This window comes from Zonotrichia albicollis, chromosome 12 (assembly GCF_047830755.1).
Source record: "Zonotrichia albicollis isolate bZonAlb1 chromosome 12, bZonAlb1.hap1, whole genome shotgun sequence".
NCBI lineage: Eukaryota > Metazoa > Chordata > Aves > Passeriformes > Passerellidae > Zonotrichia > Zonotrichia albicollis.
Window position 1 is genome coordinate 21,454,286 of NC_133830.1, and position 19,916 is coordinate 21,474,201.

Below are 19,916 nucleotides of genomic sequence, written 5' to 3' on the forward strand. Positions count from 1 at the left end.
CCACAAAAGGGCAATTTTGTTCACAGGTAAGAGGGAAAAGCATCCCCTGGTGCATACCTGTTGGTGTTATACTCTAAACCCCCAACTTCCTTGCTTGCCTGCAAAAGATCAAGAATTCCTGCTGAACTTCCACTCTCTTTCTTTACTTTGGAATTGCGTCCTGGCTTTGCTTCTGTGTCAATGTGGAGTAAATCTTCATCTGATGAGTCCTCGCTCTGCAAAAACAAGGAAAGGGCTAAAAAAAGTGGAAACTCACTGAGCTGGTCCCCAAGAACAGCACAGTGATTTCTGCAGCCTGCTGCTCCTCCAAAGACACAGGCCTAGCCTTTGGAATTTGCTTTCTTTAAACAAACCAAAACAAAAAAAGAACAAAACCAAGTAGGTGGTAAAAATCCATTTCCTTGTAGCCTGAAGGCATGGTAGGTTTTTCTTTTCCTGTCCAAAGCTCTGAGATCTGATCCTGTTCATGGGCTCTATTCCCTTTACCAGCGGTGTTTCCATCCCCACAGCAGTAGAGTGGGAGGATTCCCCAGGCAGAGGAATGGGACAGACATGTAGAACAGTGTCATGTTAGGCTCTGGGAGGGAGCTGCCTACATCTGGCCCTCTCTCTGGGGCTCAGATTTCTAGGCACTGTGGTTTGGTGCCTAAGAACACAAGTTCTCCCCCCTTCCTGCCCTGCTTTCAGGCTGCTGCAGCACCAGCCCCTATTGCTGTGGGTGCCAGTCTTGTATCCAGGTGCTCCCTCCTTAGGCTCCTGCACAGGGACAGAGCCCCAGCCCTCAGGTACTGACTCACACACAGGTCTGTACTTCCCCCTGAATGTCCCAGACACAAACCAGGGTGAAAGGAACTCCTTAGTACTGAAGGCCAAACACTTTGGTCATCTTTGGTTCTGTCTTAACAAACTATTTTGCTTTTTCTGACTTATTCTGGTATTATAACATGAATTTGTATTAACCACAGTTGGGCAAAACGTTTAATTTCCATGTACTTTGATTTCCAGCACTGAGCTTCAGACACAGGGCACACTGACACCTGGGCTGTCCCATGCTGCAGGTGAGCTCCAGCCAGGCTCTCTGTCCCTGCAGGGGCTGGGCCGGGCTCACCTGCGTTAGCAGGGCTCTGGAGTCAGCCCATAATGGGCACAGGGGCTGTGCCAATGGCATAAAGCAAACACTTGACTTGCTACATGACAGGAAGAAAAGCACAGAATGGTCTGGGTGGGAAAGGGCCTTAAAGAACCTCATGTTCTAGGAGTGTCTCCTTGTGAAGGTACAGTAAGCTCATACCTTGTATGGTACCGACTCCACCTTTGGCTTCTTGACAGGAGTGTGATGCAGGGCTTCCTTTTTATCTGATAAAACTGAATAAATAAAAAGAAACAAAAAGTCATGGATTTTTTCCCTTCAAAAACCAGCCCTACCATTCTAGTCACGTTTGACTGATAGGTAAGACATGGCTTTCTTTATTCTAAATCACATAGATTTTAAAGATGATATTGATTGTTTTGGACAATCACCACCTAAGACTTTGTTGAGCAGATAAAGATCAACCAGGAAATATCCTTACAGGGCAGTTCTCTTTTTGCAGTGTTTTTCTTTCTTCTGATTGGAAACTCATCAATTTTTAGTTCACCATCATCTGACACATATTCATATTCATCCCGTACAGGTTTGGCTTTGTCCTCTTTAAAATTCTGCAGTGACCCAAACACGCTGGTATTCAGATGAGTTTTGACTCCCTTTGAACTGAAAAAAAATATTTACAAATTAGTAACATTCTGAGTAGAAAACAGCTTGTGACTTGACAGACAATGAGTATCTCTATGCAGAAATCTCAGTCAAACTGAATTCCTTCAGGGGTGCCAAATCAACTAGAATAATTTTACAAACACATCTCTGAATGTACTATTTATACCTCAAAACAGGACTCTGACTAGAGCACTAGAAGTTTTAATGAGAGGGTATTTTCTGCATTGACTAGAAAGGCGGGTTTTCATCATCTTGTATAAAAAAATATAAACAATGAACTTTCAATTTCCTTTTTCAGTTGATGTGTGTTGTCATATTTTTACTTACCCAAGCAACTTCTTATTAGAGAAAGAGAATGTGAATTTGTTGTCTTTATTTCCGGACAAAGGCGTCTTTTCTGATTTATGTTCCTCTTCCATTTTTAGAAGTGAATCAGGTTTGCTGTTCTGAAAGGCAAAAGACCAAAACAAAATAAATAAATCAGTTAAATGAGTCCTTTATGTTTCAGCATCCCAGGTACCCTCAGAATCTAAGCCTGTTAAATTTTTCTGTATTAAAAACCCTATCATATTTTCCCTGCAGACAAAGTGTTCTATTCCATGGGTGAATTTCACTCACCCTGCATTAGCCCTCAAAAAAGGCAAGCTTTTAATCCATAGGGCATAATTCAGATTTCATTAACTCTCATTTAATGCCATTAAAATTAGTTATTGGTTATTAGCCATTAGTTAGTTATTGATTTCTCATTAGTTACTGATTTCAAACTTAAACTAGTAGGACTATGTCAGAACAGGGATCACATTGAACCATCTCACTCTTAACAGCCTGGTGTCACTATGGACAAATGGACAATTCAGCACATTCTTTTGAAGAGTCCATCCACCCTCTCTTCCTTTAATTGGGATTAATTGATTATTTCTGCTTAATTTTCTTTTCTTTGGGAACTAAAAACTGGTGTCTCATTCTCTCTGCTTAGGCAGAGCCACAAGCATTTCCCTACCCTTGGCTTATCATCATGTGGCACAATGTAACAGGAGACATTACCTTGTATTTCCATTTGGCTTCTGTTTTGCTTTTATTTTGCTCTCGAACTTCAAATTTCTCCACCTCATTCTGCTTGCTCGCAGATTCCTTATTGGGAACACTTAAAACATTCTTTGCAGCCTGGTAAAAAAGTCAAGAAAAAGTCCTCTCAATGAGGATGGAGTGCTGGCATGTCACAAACACGGGCTTTATCTGGGTAATAACATGACATATTTTTGAAAACTCCCATTTATCCTTTTTGAATCCCAAATTAAGGTTCAATTAAATATTGCTCCTTCAGAGTGTGCAGAATAGCAGCTGCACTTCTTGATACACCAATACTCTCCTATCCCTGTCTGTCACACCATGACAGGTTTCACAAACTGCACACAAACTCTTAGAACTGCAAAAACATTTTAGGAAAGATTTTTCTTCATAAACATGAATATTTCTTTGCAAACAGCGTACAACATTTCCTCTGTCAGAGCCTTGATGGATCCTGGCCCCTACTGAAATCAGCAGCAAAATTCATGCTGAATTACAGGGCATCAGAATTAAAGGACATCAAAAAGAAACTTGTCCTACATGGGCAAAGTGGAAGAAATCTATTGTTCTGTTTTCAGTCACCCATTCTAGAGCAACATTTCAAGCAAATGAGATACTTTAGAAACAAGTTCTTTCATCACTAACACCTTTTGATATCAGTGGGTTTCTGGGAGGCTCCACATCAATGAACCACCAGCAAAGAGTCCAATCAAACACAGCAGCTGGGAAGAGAAGGGCAATGAGCCAGCAGTTACAAACCTTTGCTTCTTAATGTGAGTGGATATTATTTTTTGCATGGGACTTACAGAGTGCTTTTGTCTCTCTGAGGGTGGGAGAAGAGGGAGAGGTTAAAGCACGACCCACCTTCCCCTTCTTTGGCGTCTCGATCTTGGTCAGAGCCTCCTTCGTGTGTGCCTCCAGCAAGTCGAGGTTGGGGATGGCTGGTGGTGGGCTCTCCTTCGCCTTCTTTCCTTTCTTTTTGCCTTCTCCCTTCACTTTCGGTGTTTTGGGAGGTTTGGGGGGTTTGGGAGGCTTCGGGGGCTTGGATGGCTTCAGCTGTTTGGGGGTTTTCACAGTTTTGGGAGTCTTTTTTTTAGGAAGCTTTTCTAGAGTTGGGGCTGGAGGGGTGGCTTGGACGGGCGACGGAGCCTCCTCCTTCTGCACAGGACAGATCTCCTCGGCCGGGGGGTTGGCACTCGTGTCTGCTTTGCTGGCCTTTGAAGCGTTCTGTGGGTTGGCACAAAGCACACGGGGTTCAAGCACACCTGTGCTGCTTTTGATATCCACCTGCACCCTCTGTTAGATGGGGAAACAACCCCAGGATGCCCAGAGATGTGGTGGAGGGGATGTGCAGCACGGGTCAGTCTGACTGAGGAATGAAGATCCCATCAAGGCCACAAACACGCTCTGCTCACCCATCCCCACCCTCAGTTCCCACCCCACATCCTCCAGCCTGGCCTGCAGTACCTCCAGAGGCTTGGCTTGTATACCCTCACGTGGGCTGTCCACACAGGATGGATAAAATGAACAGCTTTCTGCTTAAAATGCTGATTGGCTCGAGCAAAAACCCTTTCCATTTAATTCTGATGCGATAAATATAGCAGAATCACATTTCACGCCCTCAGGAAAAATTAGCAGTAAAATAGCTGCCCAATTAAAATTAACACAGTCTAATTAAAAATAAATTATTTTCTGCTTAACTTGCTATTCTGACAATCAGAAAACTTAAATACTACATCAAAGAGGATCAAAAGACATGAAGATTTCAGTTTTGAGGTTTCTGGATATGGTTAGGAACAGGGTGGAATGCAGCACAATGTCTTCCTGAAGGAGCTGAGCCAGCTCTGGTCACCTTTTGCTGTCACACATCACCACCCATCAGGATTTGGTACCACACTCAGTGGGTGATACTTCCATGCATTTTATAGCCTGGACCCCCAATACAGTAAATATTATAAAAACAGCACAAACCTCACTTAATCGTATTTCTTTGGCAAGGTCCTTGATGAGTTGTGCTGGTTTGAAGTTTTCTGGTAGTTCATCTTCATGCTCTGCTAAAGCCTGAAACACAACAAAGTCAAATTGCTGTTTCTGTGCATGCTTTCTTTAAAAACAAAAAAAAATCTCTTGAAGTGACTTGTCTGTATTTTTTCCTATGTATTTAAATCAATCTTGACTGCATTAGACATTCAAATGAATAAAAAATTGGATTTTTTCCTATTCTGGATGTTATTGTAACAAGTTGTCCTGGGAGAACAACAAAGTCTATCATCTTTTTTCAGATATTATTTCATTTTCACAACTGCAACATCGCTTTGTTCACCCCCTGTTCTCCCAACTCTTTCTCTTTGGCATCTTAGAATTGGATGTTTTGCAATGGAGACGTTATTTATTCCAGAATTTCCTCTCTGCTCCAGCAACTGACAAACACATAATATTAATCTAGGCCTCCTCTCCTACCTGTTTTTTAGTCCATGACCTGAAAGCACCATTGAGAATCTTTGCTCCCTGAAGGAGATGAGCAGGAGGTTGTTGTCCAGCTTTATGCAAACCTAAGCAAAGAAAAAAACAGTGTCATTCACCCACTGACAGCTCCAGTTGTTTGTAGAAAGCATTTAATTTGAAAATTGTAACTGGGAAAGCTGAAGTTAACTCTTTGAGAGCTGATCCCACAAGTGAATCCCTACTACAACCTGATGGTTGTAAGCAGTGCTTTTACTGTGTCCCAAATCCAGCTGAGCCTTCCCAGCCTGTGCTCCTGTCAGTTATGGCTCTGAAATTCAGGGGAGCTGTCCCAGATCCCACAGCTGAGCCATCAGGGCAAGCAAGCAAATGCAGTTTTACCTTTGAATTTCTCTAGCAGATGCTTCCCCATGTACCAACAGGCCGTTTCAAAGTTGGGGAACTGGGTCAGACTGACGATTTTCAGTCGCCTTTCCACTTCATAGGCCCTGCAAGAAAAAGCCACAGGAAACTGAGCATGACAGAGCATGGTGTGCCACAGAAGTGCAGGGTCACTTTGCAGTGGGTTCCCTCTTTGTCCTGCTGCCACACAGGCTGGCCTCAGGCCAAAAGCAAACCATGACAGCACTGGTAAAACACTGAGATACAGATGTGTGATGGTTTTATGGCATTATCTGCCCAGAATCAGTAAAGAACTCACTGCATTGTCTTACACTGGGCAAAGAGCCCAGCTGAGCAGGTGGGGGCTGACCCAGCAGCGAGTGGCAGGTGCCAGGGTAAAACTCCAGGCAGTGAGTAACCTGCCTTCAGGATGGGGCCACATCAATCCAGGCCCCTCAGACACCTCCTGTGCCTTGTCTGCAGCTGTAAGGACAGCTCAGGATAAATCAGCACGAGGGAGCACGGTCAGAGGGACAAAACTGCCCAAGAGCTACACCGGCATTACTGTCAGTGATTGATTATTACTGATTTATTAAAAAAATGAGCTCTACATAACATGAGATTTCAAAGACAGATTACCTCATCTGCATTTCCACACTTAGACTGTGTAGAAAATGTCCTGCAAAGGCCAGGCAGTCTACTGGTGTTAGAGTTGCATAAATCCAGCCTAAAAGAGAGAGAAGAATCCTCAAGACAAGAACTCAAAGGCCATTAGCACAGACTTCAATCCCAAATGATGTCTACACTTCACTGACATCTTGCTCCACAGGTACCGACACAGCCCAGCCCCAGAACCACACACACTTTGAACAGAGCTGCCTCTGGTCCCTTCTTTGTTTTGCTATATAATGGCAGCTGCTTTCCTGTCTCCACAAAGACCTGAAACAGCCCCTGACATGCTTTATCACAGTGTCACAATCAGGTGTTTTCCAAACATGTCTTTTCATACAAAAATCTACTCAAGTTCGTGAATCTCTGTAAATTGCTCTGTGTTTGTTCCACCATCTGCTCCACAGATGGTCATAAGAGAAACATCTACTTCCCACTTCTACACCCAAGGTAAAATTCAAGTGCGTTAACATTTGGTGTAGGAATCTACTCACACACAGTGGCCTGTAGTTCCTTAGTGTCACAGGGGATTACTGTCTGTGACAAGGATTTGGGGGTGTCATGGTCAGAATGCATGGTCAGATTCACTCCATGTAAATAATCTGTTAGATGTCAGAAAGCACCAATGCCATGGTGGATACAGAAAGAGAACTCATGAGTTACTACAAACCAGCTAGACCACAAGTGGAACACTCTCCCTACAAGTTTAACTTTTAAAAGGCTGCTAAAATGTTAACACAAAGCAGTAAAAGTTCTGATTTGTTTTGTTTGTAAGGACATTCAATAATACCTCTACTGAGAATTATTCTCCGTACTTTGTCAGAGAGAGTTGTCAAATCCCACCCCTCTGGCATTTTGGATGTGCTGCTCTAAAGGATGAGGAAAGCCCTCGTGCCCCAGCTGCTCACCTGATGGGATGAAGAGTGTCTGGCCTTGTTTAACAGTGCATTTGTAACATTTATCTACTTGGTCTGCAAAAAACATCTCACTGTGATTTGCTGCTGACTGCCAGCGTTCATAGAGAGAAATATTTGCAGAGGCTGGTTTGATGAGATAAAAGATCTTTTCTCCCTGAATTAGAAACATAAAATTAGCAATGAGCAGCCAAATCAAACAACACTGCACTGGCGTACACACACACACACACACACACACACACACACACAACAGTTATCTAAATATACATGTATGTGTATTTTGGCGGTATTTAAATAAAATTAATTAGTCAGCTTTTTACAGAAGGGCTGAAATAATGAAATCACACCTGACTACATCTGCTCAGATTTGCAGGAGTGATGGTGCAAAATGTTTACAGCGCCAGGTTCCATCACACTGCAAAAATAGGACGTGGTATCTTTAAGGCCTAGGGTGATATTTTTGCAGAAGGCACTAAACAAATATTAAAATCCTAATAGAGAGAAAATACACAGAGGACTTCCATGCTCCAAGTGCTTTCTCACTCAGGAGACCCTGGCACCTTGGGGAGGGCACTCAGAGCAGTTAAGGCTCAGATGGAACAAGACAATGACGAAAAAAGCTGAGAACTGAATTTTGGAGAGAATTCTGCGATGGCCTTTGTGGATAAAATGGAGTTTGTCACTAGCTCCAGCTGAAAGCCAGGCTCCCTCACCTTCAGCACGTGGTACCAGGCAGAGGCCCCCCCAGAGTCTATGTGGAAGTCAGTGTAGCTGTCCTTCACGCAGATCAGGCAGTACTTGGTCACTTTGGGTTTGGCCAGCAGAGCATCGTCAGGCCAGTAATTTTCCACCCAGGACAGCTTCTTAACGATATCAGGAGGCTCTACAAAGCTGGACATCCTTACAGACAGAGTGGAGAACAGACAGGCAGCTTTTAAAACAGAGCACCAGGACCCTGGTACAGCAAGAAGCAAGTGTGACAAAACCTGCATGGTAAACTGGAGCAGCTCCTCTTGTGGCCGTGAAACTGCTCGTCATTCAGAAAATTAGGGAAAACTGCTCACAGACAAAGATTTAAGGTTTTTTTAAGTGTGATGACTTTACAGCTATCCTTTGCCTTCTTTCAGCAGTGTCATCTATGATCAAATATGTGATGGTTGAAGTTTTCCAGCCCCTGCTACCCAGGCTGAGGGACCAACACTGCTGTGATCACAGTCACCTTCCCAGCCCCCTCCAGAAGAGAAAGTGAAATGTGTGCACTTGGATAGAACTCCCCTGGTAAACCAGAAAAATTAGCAAGTCAAGCTTAATATTAATATTCCAAATAACAACAACATTAATGCTTGTCGGTAAATAACTATTGATCTGATGCTGAAAATCAGCAATCTAATTTAGATGGAGTAAATTATGTCAAAAGCTCAGAAGAAGGAAAAGGTCTAACTTGGGACGAAAATGTGAATATATTTAAAATATAAGATATATAATACATATTTCTATAATTTATATGAATTAATCTATTTATGTACATAAAGAACATACTCTTAGTGGATATGTATCTAAATTTATACAAAATGTTATCTTCATTCACACTGAACATATGTTCCTATTTATTTATTTTTGTCATTCATATATTATGTTTTGTCAAATACATAACATATACTATAATCACAGCTAAGACAATGCAGTGGCATGACAACCAGCTATTAAATGTTTCATCCTAGAATGTGCTAAATTTTTGATTCAAATAGTCCAAAATTTGAGCTGATAGTGCAGGAGGTGAAGATTCACTGCTAGGCACTCTAAAATACCATGTCAGTAAAAGTATCTGCACTTCAAGCCAGTATTAAATGCTCCCACATGTCATTGTGCTCAGTGTCAAGCCCTAATGACAATAACTCCATTTCCATGGCAGGGAAGATGGAGCTGTGCATTCAATTAAACTGTCACTGTCTATGCTAAGAAATAAAATATTTGCTATTTATGTCTCGATCAGCGGAGTATGAACGACAGCTGCAGCAGTCCTTCAGGAAAAAAGACATCCCATTATTTGGGGGAAATGGCAGAAAGCTGAAAAAATCTCTGCTGAGAATCCCAGTGGTCCCAAACCTGCAGTGAGCAAAGCTGCTCTCTGCAGTGATGGGGGTGAGCCACTAAATCCCAGCCTGGGAAAAATGAGCTTGTCATTATCCACCAGGCTTCCTTTCCAGCCTCCGTGCTGAAGCAGAATGCTCCCACAACAACCATTCCTTGTTTTTCTGCTGACATTCATTATCATCTGTGTAGTGTGTTTGTGTGTAAAAGGATCTTTTCCTCTTCCTGGTGCTTCCCTTCTGGAAGCACCAGCCACCCCAAAGGATCCAGGGCCTGTGAAAATAACCTGCACAGCTTTTGGGGTTGAGTATCTCCCTGCCCACTGCTGGAAGGAAAGCAGTGCTCAGTGATGGCAGCACGGCTGCAGAGAGCAGCAGGCAGTGCCCTCAGCATTGGCATCAGCTAATCATGGAATCAGGGGCTGCTTTGGGCTGGAAGGGACCTCAAAGAGCAGCTCATTTCCACCTTGTCCTGGGCAGGGACACCTCCCCCTGTCCCAGGCTGCTCCCAGCCCTGTCCAGCCTGGCCTTGGGCACTGCCAGGGATCCAGGGGCAGCCACAGCTGCTCTGGGCACCCTGTGCCAGGGCCTGCCCACCCTCACAGGGAGGAATTCCTTCCCAATATCTGATCTCTCTCATCTGCACCATCACCTCCAGCACCACCCTGACCCTGAGCTGCTGTCAGACAGATCACAGGTTAGCTGGCAAAAGCACTGAAAGCATAACTAGAACACATGCTGTAGGATGACAGAATTATAACAAAATTCCAAAGTTATTCTCCTCAAAGGACACCCAGTGACATGTTACCCTACACCTAAAGTCAGAGCAACCAGAAGCTGCTAAACAGCTTTCCCTAAGGAGGAAAAGCACTGGGGAAAGCAGAGGCTGAACCCAGCCACATATCCCAGACGCAATGTGAGATTCAGTAATTTAAAATTATAATTTATAGATATAATTCTATGTGAGCAATATTAATATAATTCAAAAATAAACACATAGGGTAGTATAGTATACAGATATGTTATTATATAGAAATATGTTATATACAAAATAATAGATTAAATAAAAATTATGAATCAAAATAAATCTGTAGTAATTACTGTGCATCAGGCTGGACCCTTACCTGGTGTCAGAGAACTCCAGGTTTGTGACATTTAAGACTCTTTTCCTGTTTGTGCTGTAGTAATAATCCACAAATTCCTTGAGCTTCATCTTGCAATCTTTCTGCTTGGTGACATCAGTGACATCGACGCTCCGCTCCGGCCCTGCACATGAATTCAGTGGAGAGCACAGGTTGATGGACAGCCTGCCTTGCCCCCTTTTCTGTGCTTGGGGGTGAGTTAACCTGCCCAGAAATATCTCAATCTTCTGATTTTCTGACCTTTTCAGCTCTTGGATCCTCCCTGTTGCTTTTGTATGCACCCACACAGACAGACATGCACGAAAGGCCTGCATATATATAAATACCTATCCAATGGTGCTTTTGTAGTCCTAAATTTGGAAAAACCATTCCTTGATGCTACTTTGGCTGTACTGCTTATGCAGAGCTGTGGAGAGCAGTGCAGGCTGGCTCACAAAACAAGAATGACTTAATTGCTAACTACAACCCCCCACTACCTAAAAAGCTGCACCGAGACCAGCACAGCTCACGGCACAGACAATATTTTAGAATGCATTTTACAATTTTCCACACAACTAATTATTTCTGCGGAGCAGCTGAGCTGCAAGCACTGCAATGCCAGGTACCCACCGACATAGTTCTCGACGTCGCTGACGTAGAAGGTGGGGGCAGGCACAGCCAGGCCCAGCCCGTCCTTCTTGGGCACCAGGATGGGCTCAGCAAAGCCCTTCTCCTCCAAATACTCTGCTGTCAGCTGGCTGCCTGGCACCTTCACCACTATGTCTTCAGCACTGCAAAAGCAAACACAGATTCAGTGGTGAGGAGCTCCACGCCGAGTTTGGGATGTTCTGCACTTCACTGCTGAAAGGAAGACACTGTGCAAAAGGAATTGTGGGCAAATTAGGTACATAAGCCAAATCCCCATTTATTGCAAAGCAGAAAGGGCACAAAAAATCATGCAATCAGTCGAGCCTCATGCTCCAACTACTGGGAAGTCCTAAAACAACAGCTTATGGCAAAAGACCATTTTCCTCAGCTGTAGCATCAGTCGAGCTACCAGTGATCAGTGTTAAAGAATTAATGTTAAATGTTTCACTCTAAAGAAGATGAGGTTAAAAATGTTACCCAATCTCAAATAAACGGCCCTAGAAATGCTTTGCAAATAATTGTAAAGCAGTTGAATAATGTGCTCAGGAAGTATTCTGCAGATCACTTTGAAATGGCAGGGACACCTCCCACTGTCCCAGGCTGCTCCAAGCCCTGTCCAGCCTGGCCTTGGGCACTGCCAGGGATCCAGGGGCAGCCCCAGCTGCTCTGGGCACCTGTGCCAGGGCCTGCCCACCCTCACAGAGAATAATCAATTTAATTGTTTTCACTGCTACTCTTGCTACTCCAGCACTATTTTGGTATTAAATGTTTTAGAACAGAATTACATGAATAATATTTTTTGCCTTTTTGCTCCCTTCAGTGTTCCTTCTGACCTGAGCCCCTCCCAAGCACTCACTGGGGGTTGTCATTCCCTGCCTCATGCTGGGGGTCACCAGTGATGCTCCAGGTGTGACCCCTTGTGCCCTGCAGCAGCCTCCAGGTGCTGGGGCCTGGTCTGTCCCATCTGCACATCCCATTCATTTGCTTTGCGGGAGAAAATTCCTCCACAAGACTTTGTGTCTGAGTCCTGGATCTTGCAGGCATTTCTTTGTTCTGCAGACCTTCCTGTCTCAGGAGATTTCATGTGGCAGCAGGATTTTCTTATGCATACATTAATGAGTAACAAAGAGAAAAAATGGGGGGCTGTATTATTTATAACAGTGTTGGAGTGACTCAGAGATACTGCTTGTGTGACTGCAGAGGCCACCTGAGGTTACTGAAGTCAGTCTGCCTGGGCCATAAATCTTTCTGAAAATGAGCTGTGCAACCTGTCAAATTACAAATTACAAAAAAAAAAAAAAAGAAAAAGACAAACAGCAAAGATAAAAAACCTTGCAGGCCCCAATGGAAATAGCCAGGCAAGTAAAAACACTGGATCCTGAGCTCAGCAAAACACCAAACACTCTGTATAAGCTGCAAAATACTTTACAGGACTGTTTTCAGTTTTTTCTTTAAGCAGCCAAAGACTAGTATCTTAAATAAAGTGTAAAATTAAATTCTCCACAAAAAGGAAGAAGTTCTGTGTTTACTTTGCCAGTCTCCAAGGATTCTTCTAAAATAATTAGTTATTAATAATTAAGGATTTATTTGGTTACAGCCTACATTAAAGAGCCAAAAGAAAATGATCACTCTTGCAAATGGCTGTGGAGCAGCCTAATAACATGTGGGACATGTCACCTAACAATTAGCACCATTCATTAGCCCAGTGAGAGAGCCTTTGTCACCCAGCCACTGAGTATGTCATTGTTCTGCCCAAGATGGGCACAGGCTTCAGCAAAGTCGGTAGAATTTTAAGAACTGGAGAATTCTATGCAATAAGTGGGTTAGTTTCTTATGCAAATTGATGTTCTAGGGGCCAAACACTCTCTGGTTCAGCCTGGAGAAGAGAAGGCTCTGGGGAATTCCCAGACCCACTTTTAGTGCCTAAAGGTGCTTACAAAGAACAGCAAGAGTGAGTTTCTCCAGAGGCAGATAGTGATAGGGCAAGAGAGAAGAGTTTTAAACTAGGAGAGATTTAGATTGGGTGTTGGGAATTGGGAATTGTTCCCTGTGAGGGTGGGCAGGCCCTGGCACAGGGTGCCCAGAGCAGCTGTGGCTGCCCCTGCATCCCTGGCAGTGCCCAAGGCCAGGCTGGGCAGGGCTGGGAGCACCTGGGACAGTGGGAGGTGTCCCTGCCATGGCAGGGGTGGCACTGGATGGGCTTTGAGGTCCCTTCCCACCCAAACTATTCTCTGATGCCATCATCCTTGCCTTCCCAAACCCCAGCATCTATGGAAATGCGCAGGCACTGGGCTCAGCTGAGAGGAGATCTGAATACAGCTGCACAAATGTGAAAAGGGGAAGAGCCTGGGACACCTGCAATCAAACAGCACTGATTTAATCACCAATACTGCTCAATGCTTCCAGTACAGAGCATCCCCAGCCTCCCAGGAGCCCAGCTCTGCCCCTGCACCCCGTGCACAGCAAACCCACCTGGGGAATGTCCGGCTCCGCAGCTCCTTGATAAACACCTGGCTCCCGTTCTGCACAGGCTTCACCTCCGTTGGCTGGCCTGTGTCATGCTTATGCCAATTTCTTTTCTTTTTCACTGAAAGAGAACGAATTGGACAGCTATGTTAAGTTGAAGGTAATTATTAAGACATTGGCAGGAAGGATGAATCTTCATTTAATTTCTCTCATGAGCAGAGTGGAGGGAACCCCCGCCACGCTGCCCTGCAGATTTTAATATTGCTCTCAGTGCCCCATTAGACAATTGTGGTGCAGCTGAAGATCCATTACAGAGCGAGCAGTGAGCATTTTGGAGCAGAGGGCAGCAGTTGGGTAATTGCTGAGCTGCAGTGCCTGCAGCCTCACACAAGCACTGGCTCTGGACACCCTGGGCTCTCACACTGACCCTCATCCTCACCAGGAAACTCCCTGAAATCCCCTTGGCACAACCTGCAGGATGGATCTGTGGGAATTATCATTCTGTGGGATTGCTGCATTCGTCAGGAATCACCTCAGAATAAAGCTCTGTCCAGTAGTGCTGCGTTTGACACCAAGTTTGATGAGATTTTAGTGTGCCCTGCACACCGCATGGACAGGGAAGGAAAAGGAAAAGGAAAAGGAAAAGGAAAAGGAAAAGGAAAAGGAAAAGGAAAAGGAAAAGGAAAAGGAAAAGGAAAAGGAAAAGGAAAAGGAAAAGGAAAATTAAGTAGTTGCTAGAAGTGCAGGGAAGGGAATTTCTTATGGCTCAGAGCTGCAGCTGATTGAGGCCCCTTGACGGTGCTCCCAGTGAGGGATGGACACACAGGACAGTCCAGCAGGGATAAAGGGCCAGCAGGAATGAGCACACGTGAGCCAGTCAGGTTTCAGTGTGGTTTTGCCCTGCCTCTGACAGCCAGATAACACAAAGCAAGAAAAACTGGTCCTGCTTTTTCCCTGAGTCAGCACTATCTCCCTCAGCACTGCTTCCACAGTGAGTGCAGAGAAACTCCCTTTGGTAGGAAACCAGGTTTTTCCTCATTTGTATCATTTAAAGCCTCTGTTAATAAAATTCTCATATGTCACATACTTTCATTTTCCACCCTTGTTTTACATCACAAAACTCAGTATTTCACCCCAGGTCCAGACCTCTTATCAAAACAGTGAGGGAAGGCAACAGACTCCTCACGGATGGCACCCACTCCTCACTCTTTGCACACACACAGATCCATACACTTTTCCATTAAGAAAGGAATCTGGAGGCTAGAGATATAACACATGAAATTTGGAAAGAGCAAATTTTGCTTTCCCAACCACAGCCCTGGAACAACTCAAGGAAAGACATCTCCCAGGGAGTCCATCCCAGGTTTTGCACAAAGCATGTTGGGTTTATTAGTTCCATGCAGGCTCCAGCCTAGCTGGAGATATTCATTAAAGCTGCTAGTTCTTTATCTTAATGACTCTCAGGCTTAGTGTATTAATTCAATGCTCCTGGTAACAAAGGAAACAAGCCTGGCTTGAATGCCAAACCTTCCTCCTCTCCCTCCCTTCCCACCCTCCGCCGCCTCCCCCTCTCAGCACATCCCAATCCACACCTCGAGTGTGCTGATTGCACTCTGAGTACAAGTCCCAGGGAAAGAGGTGTCACTTGCCACAGGAAAATTAGAGAGCTTGAGCACGTTCCTTTATTACACACCAGATAGCACAAAGCGTCGGGAAACGAAGGCAACGGATCAGTGCTGAATTAACAAATCCACTGCAAACCTGCCACAGCCTCTGGGGAGCTCTTTGCCTTGGCACCAAGAGCTGGCAGGGGCCCAAGTTCCCCATGAACCTCCCCACCCAGCTCTGCCACCCAGCTCTGCCCACCCAGCTCTGCCATCCAGCTCTGCCACCCAGCTCTGCCATCCAGCTCTGCCATCCACCTCTCCCACCCAGCTTTGCCAACCAGCTCTGCCCATCCAGCTCTGCCACCCAGCTCTGCCATCCAGCTCTGCCCATCCAGCTCTGCCACCCAGCTCTGCCATCCAGCTCTGCCCATCCAGCTCTGCCCATCCAGCTCTGCCACCCAGCTCTGCCCATCCAGCTCTGCCCATCCAGCTCTGCCCACCCATCTCTGCCCATCCAGCTCTGCCCATCCAGCTCTGACACCCAGCTCTGCCACCCAGCTCTGCCATCCAGCTCTGCCCACCCAGCTCTGCCATCCAGCTCTGCCATCCAGCTCTCCCTTCCAGGTCTCCCATCCAGCTCTGCCCATCCAGCTCTCCCTTCCAGGTCTCCCATCCAGCTCTGCCATCCAGCTCTGCCATCCAGCTCTCCCACCCAGCTCTGCCCACCCAGCCCTCCTGGATTCTCTCCCCAGAGCATTCCCCACGAGTGGCTGTCTCCTGGACAGCAGCTGGAGTCCATTACACTGCATCAAACACTTGACCTTGGCCATTTTCAGCCACACTTTCTGTATTTTATCTTTGCCATGAGCACCACAGTAAGGACTAAAGGCTCGTTCTCATGTGCAACAGATCCCAGCTTGGGCCAGAAAAGCTACTTTTTTGTAATTTATCACAGATTTCTTTTTCTCCAGATCTTTCTGATCCAGATTTAACCTTGGAAGTCCAACACTGGAAAAAGGGAATACATTTTTACAAAACTGTATCTCAAAATGAGTAATTCACAGGTATACATATATTGCTTCAAAGCTGTTTGTGTAGAAGGGATCATCAACCTGAATTGTTGGCAAGAATGAAAGGTGGTCAGGCATGGGACGGGGCTGCCAAGGAGGGGTGGGGTCCCCATCCCTGGAAGTGCTCATGGAACTGCAGGACATGGCACTCAGTGCTCTGGTCTTTACAAGCTGGTGATCAGTCACAGGCTGGATTAGGTGATCTTGGAGGTTTTTCCAACCTAAATGACTGCTTGGCTTTAAAGCCCATGGTGTTCTAGCCATGACCAGGGAGCTTCCCTAGAGCAGGGATACCCAGGAGCACCCTGTGAGCTCTCCACTGATCAACAGCCAAGGCTGGAAGCACTTAAAGCCAGCCACAGCCTTTGGCTCACTTGCAGCTCTGTAACTCCACTGATTCCAAAGGATTTCTCCTGATTTTCACGGTGGCAAATGAGGCAGCAATCAAACCCAGCATTTGAGACTGTGCTATGAAAACGAGCCAAGCCTGCCCAAATGAAGCCCTTACATTTTCTTGAAATGATGTCAGAAAATGTTGGATGAATATGGATGATTTTTCCCAAAGAGAAGTCCCTACACATTTCATTAAGCGGGAATGGCTTAAAATGCCATGTGACAGGAAGCAATCTTCTGAGAGCAGCCACTGGCCACAGTGGTAATGTGGAAAAATGTAAGGAGAGGAAAACGATTTTTAAATTTGACATCTGGAAAACATATCTGGTGGAAGGCAAGCTCCAGAAATACATGTATATTTTTAAATCCAGACAAGTTGCATAACAGACAATTGGTGTCTGTGTTTCCCTTTGCTAATCTCACAATAATTAAATCCTACCATGAACTACTGGTGCTGGAACAACTCCTACTCCTTTGCAGAGCTGATAGTGCTGGATAACGGGTCTGAACAGATTCTGGAGCAGTTAATAAGCAAAGGAAGCGATCTCCCAGCAGTGCCCAAGCCCTGCAGCAGGATATCCTCCATGCAGATTCCAGAGATGGAATTCACCAGCCAAGCCGCTCCCTCCTTCACTTCCTCCAGCTTCCAACTCCCCTGGCCTGGAGTACCCTGCAAGGATGGGCTAGAGTAGAACAGCCTCCTTTTCCCACAGAATCCACGACTCTACACACTATCAGGGAGAATTACTATGCAGCTTGTGAGCTTGCCACCAAAACTCAAGGTAAGGATAGCAATGATTTATATTTAAATAAAATTTTTGCACTTCACTTCTTTGAAGATTGGTGTTGCACGTCATTAAACTGCCTGTGCTGTATGCAAAGAGAGAAAAGGAAGTGTCCTTGCTGCCCTACAGAATGGATGTTGGTCTGTATTCCCACCATGCTGCATCCCCAGAGGGAAGAGGGTCAAGGGAAGCCTTCTGAGACCCTGAGCTGCCACAGATCTGCAGGCAGCAACATCAGAAGGACGTGGAGCTGCTGGAGAGACCCAGAGGTGGCCACAGAGCTGCTCCAAGGGCTGGATCCCTCTGCTCTGAGCCAGGCTGGCAGAGCTGGGGGTGCTCACCTGAACAGGAGCAGCTCCAGGGAGAGCTCAGAGCCCCTGCAGGGCCTGAAGGGGCTCCAGGAGAGCTGCAGAGGGACGGGGGACAAGGGATGGAGGGACAGGACACAGGGAATGGCTCCCAGTGCCAGAGGGCAGCGATGGATGGGAGATTGGGAATTGGGAATTGTTCCCTAGGAGGGTGGGCAGGCCCTGGCACAGGGTGCCCAGAACAGCTGTGGCTGCCCCTGGATCCCTGGCAGTGCCCAAGGCCAGGCTGGGCAGGGCTGGGAGCACCTGGGACAGTGGGAGGTGTCTGAGCCCATGGCAGGGGCTGGAACTCTGCTCCAGCAGCACTTTCTGCTGGGTTGAATGCTCTGGGACACATCTGTGGATTTTTATTTGGATAAAAATAACTGGATAGACAGAAACCTTTTAAAAAGCATCAGAATGTTGTTGTCAGTTCAACTCTCCTCATCATAACTGGTATATTAAACTTGCAATCTTTTTATCAAAACTGCCATGTCTTGAATTCTAGGATGACGCACCCTAGTTTTTATAGAACTGATGTTCAATTCCTGATTATAGGCTTTTGCTGCTTCTGACTGGGTTTTCCCCCTTGCCCTGAAAAGTAGGTGCCTTTCATAATTTATATTTTTTTTAAAAAGTGAAAGAATCAAAGTATCAGACGCATCTCAGGGTTGTGCACTGACAGACTCAGGGGGTGGAGATCCTGGCTTAGGAACAGTGCCTGCAATCACCCCCTCCAATCCCAAATCATTCACTTCAAAATTATTTGTGGTTATTTGTGTAACCAGGAAAACAAAACACTAGAAAGGCTGATCCCTTCAAACCACAACATTTTGTAGGGACATCCTGATTTTCTTAAGTCCTTCAGAACCAGCCCCCCAACAGGGATTTTGCCAGCTTCTCAATTTTGCCAGCTTCCCAGCTGGACCCTCTGGAAGACAGGAGCAGCTGCAGGTCATTCAGGTTTCCAGTTCACATTTGATTTTTAAAAAATCCCATGGAAATACAATTCTACTTTTTGCCCACAAAACAAACACTTCAGACTCCACCCCATTCCCACTAGAAATTTCTTAAACTTTAACAATTAAGGCAATATAGAAATAATTGCTTGGGTTAAAAATTCTGAATTTTAACACAACAGGAGTCACTTCCCAGTCATCCCTTATTTCACACTAAATAGAAGGTCATCAGGATTCCCTCAGCTCCAGCAGATGAGCACAGTGCTCTTCCTTTGCAGGATGCCCTCAGGTTGCAGAGCAGCAGGATCCTCCCTGCCACTGTTTCTTATTTATAATAACTGGTTTTCAAGCAAAGCATTTCATCTTTCACAGGGATTGGTTTCCTTTTTTTTCCTCCATTGTATAATAGAAAGAATTTGTGAATTAATCTGACCAAAGCAAACACATCCCACGATTCCTTCCCAGACAAAACACCCACTGAGATCAACTGTCACTTTTGCTCAGGAGAATCCTTTTCCTATGAAAGAAATGCAAGAATTGGCACCCTCAGTGTATCCTACAATTTTGACTGACACTGAAATCGCTGCAATTCTACATCCAGGCCAAGCACAACAAACTGCTTCTTACTCTTCTCCTCTGCAGACAGAAAACCCCACGCAGGTTCCAAAACTCCCTGTATTAGCACTTAGCTGCCTCCACAGGGTTTCTCTAGCCCACAGTACTGAGTGTGGGCACAGTTCAACCCAGGAAGGACCCTCAGGTTTTTGTGGGGCTGGGGACTGCAGTTCTCCAGGTAAGTGCCTGCATGAGCTCACACCTGTGCCCAAGGCTGCAGCAAAAGCTCCATGATCCAACCTGCAGCTTCCTCCCACCAACATCTTTCTTCACCTCCTGGTTTGAATTCCAATATTTGTGGCACATGATACTGAGGCGTGCCTTTGGTAATGACCGAAACAAAAAGCTCCTGTTGTTCAGACATCCCCACCCTGCTGCGTGTCAGGGACTGGCTCACAGGGGTACTTACAGGTCGACTTTCCGTGGGTTTTCTCACAATTTGGACAATGATAGATGTCAATGTCTGGTGCCTCTTCTTCTTCCACACCAACACAGCTGGAACACAAGAAGGTAAATCTGACATTAGCCTGACTATGCTCAAACATGCCAATGAAGAATACAGCC

The 19,916-nt window shown here is 45.4% G+C and overlaps 1 protein-coding gene across 2 annotated transcripts in view; it reads right to left on the reverse strand.

Annotated features, from left to right (window-relative positions):
- PHF2 (PHD finger protein 2) overlaps positions 1–19,916 on the reverse strand; it is a 55,048-nt gene that overhangs the window by 11,097 nt on the left and 24,035 nt on the right. For both annotated transcript variants that reach the window (XM_074550190.1, XM_074550189.1), the window contains exons 2-17: positions 19,762–19,847; positions 13,583–13,697; positions 11,093–11,253; positions 10,466–10,607; positions 7,965–8,151; positions 7,243–7,405; positions 6,305–6,392; positions 5,666–5,772; positions 5,282–5,373; positions 4,793–4,882; positions 3,686–4,048; positions 2,798–2,917; positions 2,081–2,199; positions 1,572–1,750; positions 1,292–1,365; positions 58–215 (exon numbers count right to left, since the gene is read on the reverse strand). In XM_074550190.1, coding sequence (XP_074406291.1) covers positions 58–215; positions 1,292–1,365; positions 1,572–1,750; positions 2,081–2,199; positions 2,798–2,917; positions 3,686–4,048; positions 4,793–4,882; positions 5,282–5,373; positions 5,666–5,772; positions 6,305–6,392; positions 7,243–7,405; positions 7,965–8,151; positions 10,466–10,607; positions 11,093–11,253; positions 13,583–13,697; positions 19,762–19,847 — 2,244 coding nt within the window. The remainder of the gene's footprint in view (positions 1–57; positions 216–1,291; positions 1,366–1,571; positions 1,751–2,080; positions 2,200–2,797; positions 2,918–3,685; positions 4,049–4,792; positions 4,883–5,281; positions 5,374–5,665; positions 5,773–6,304; positions 6,393–7,242; positions 7,406–7,964; positions 8,152–10,465; positions 10,608–11,092; positions 11,254–13,582; positions 13,698–19,761; positions 19,848–19,916) is intronic.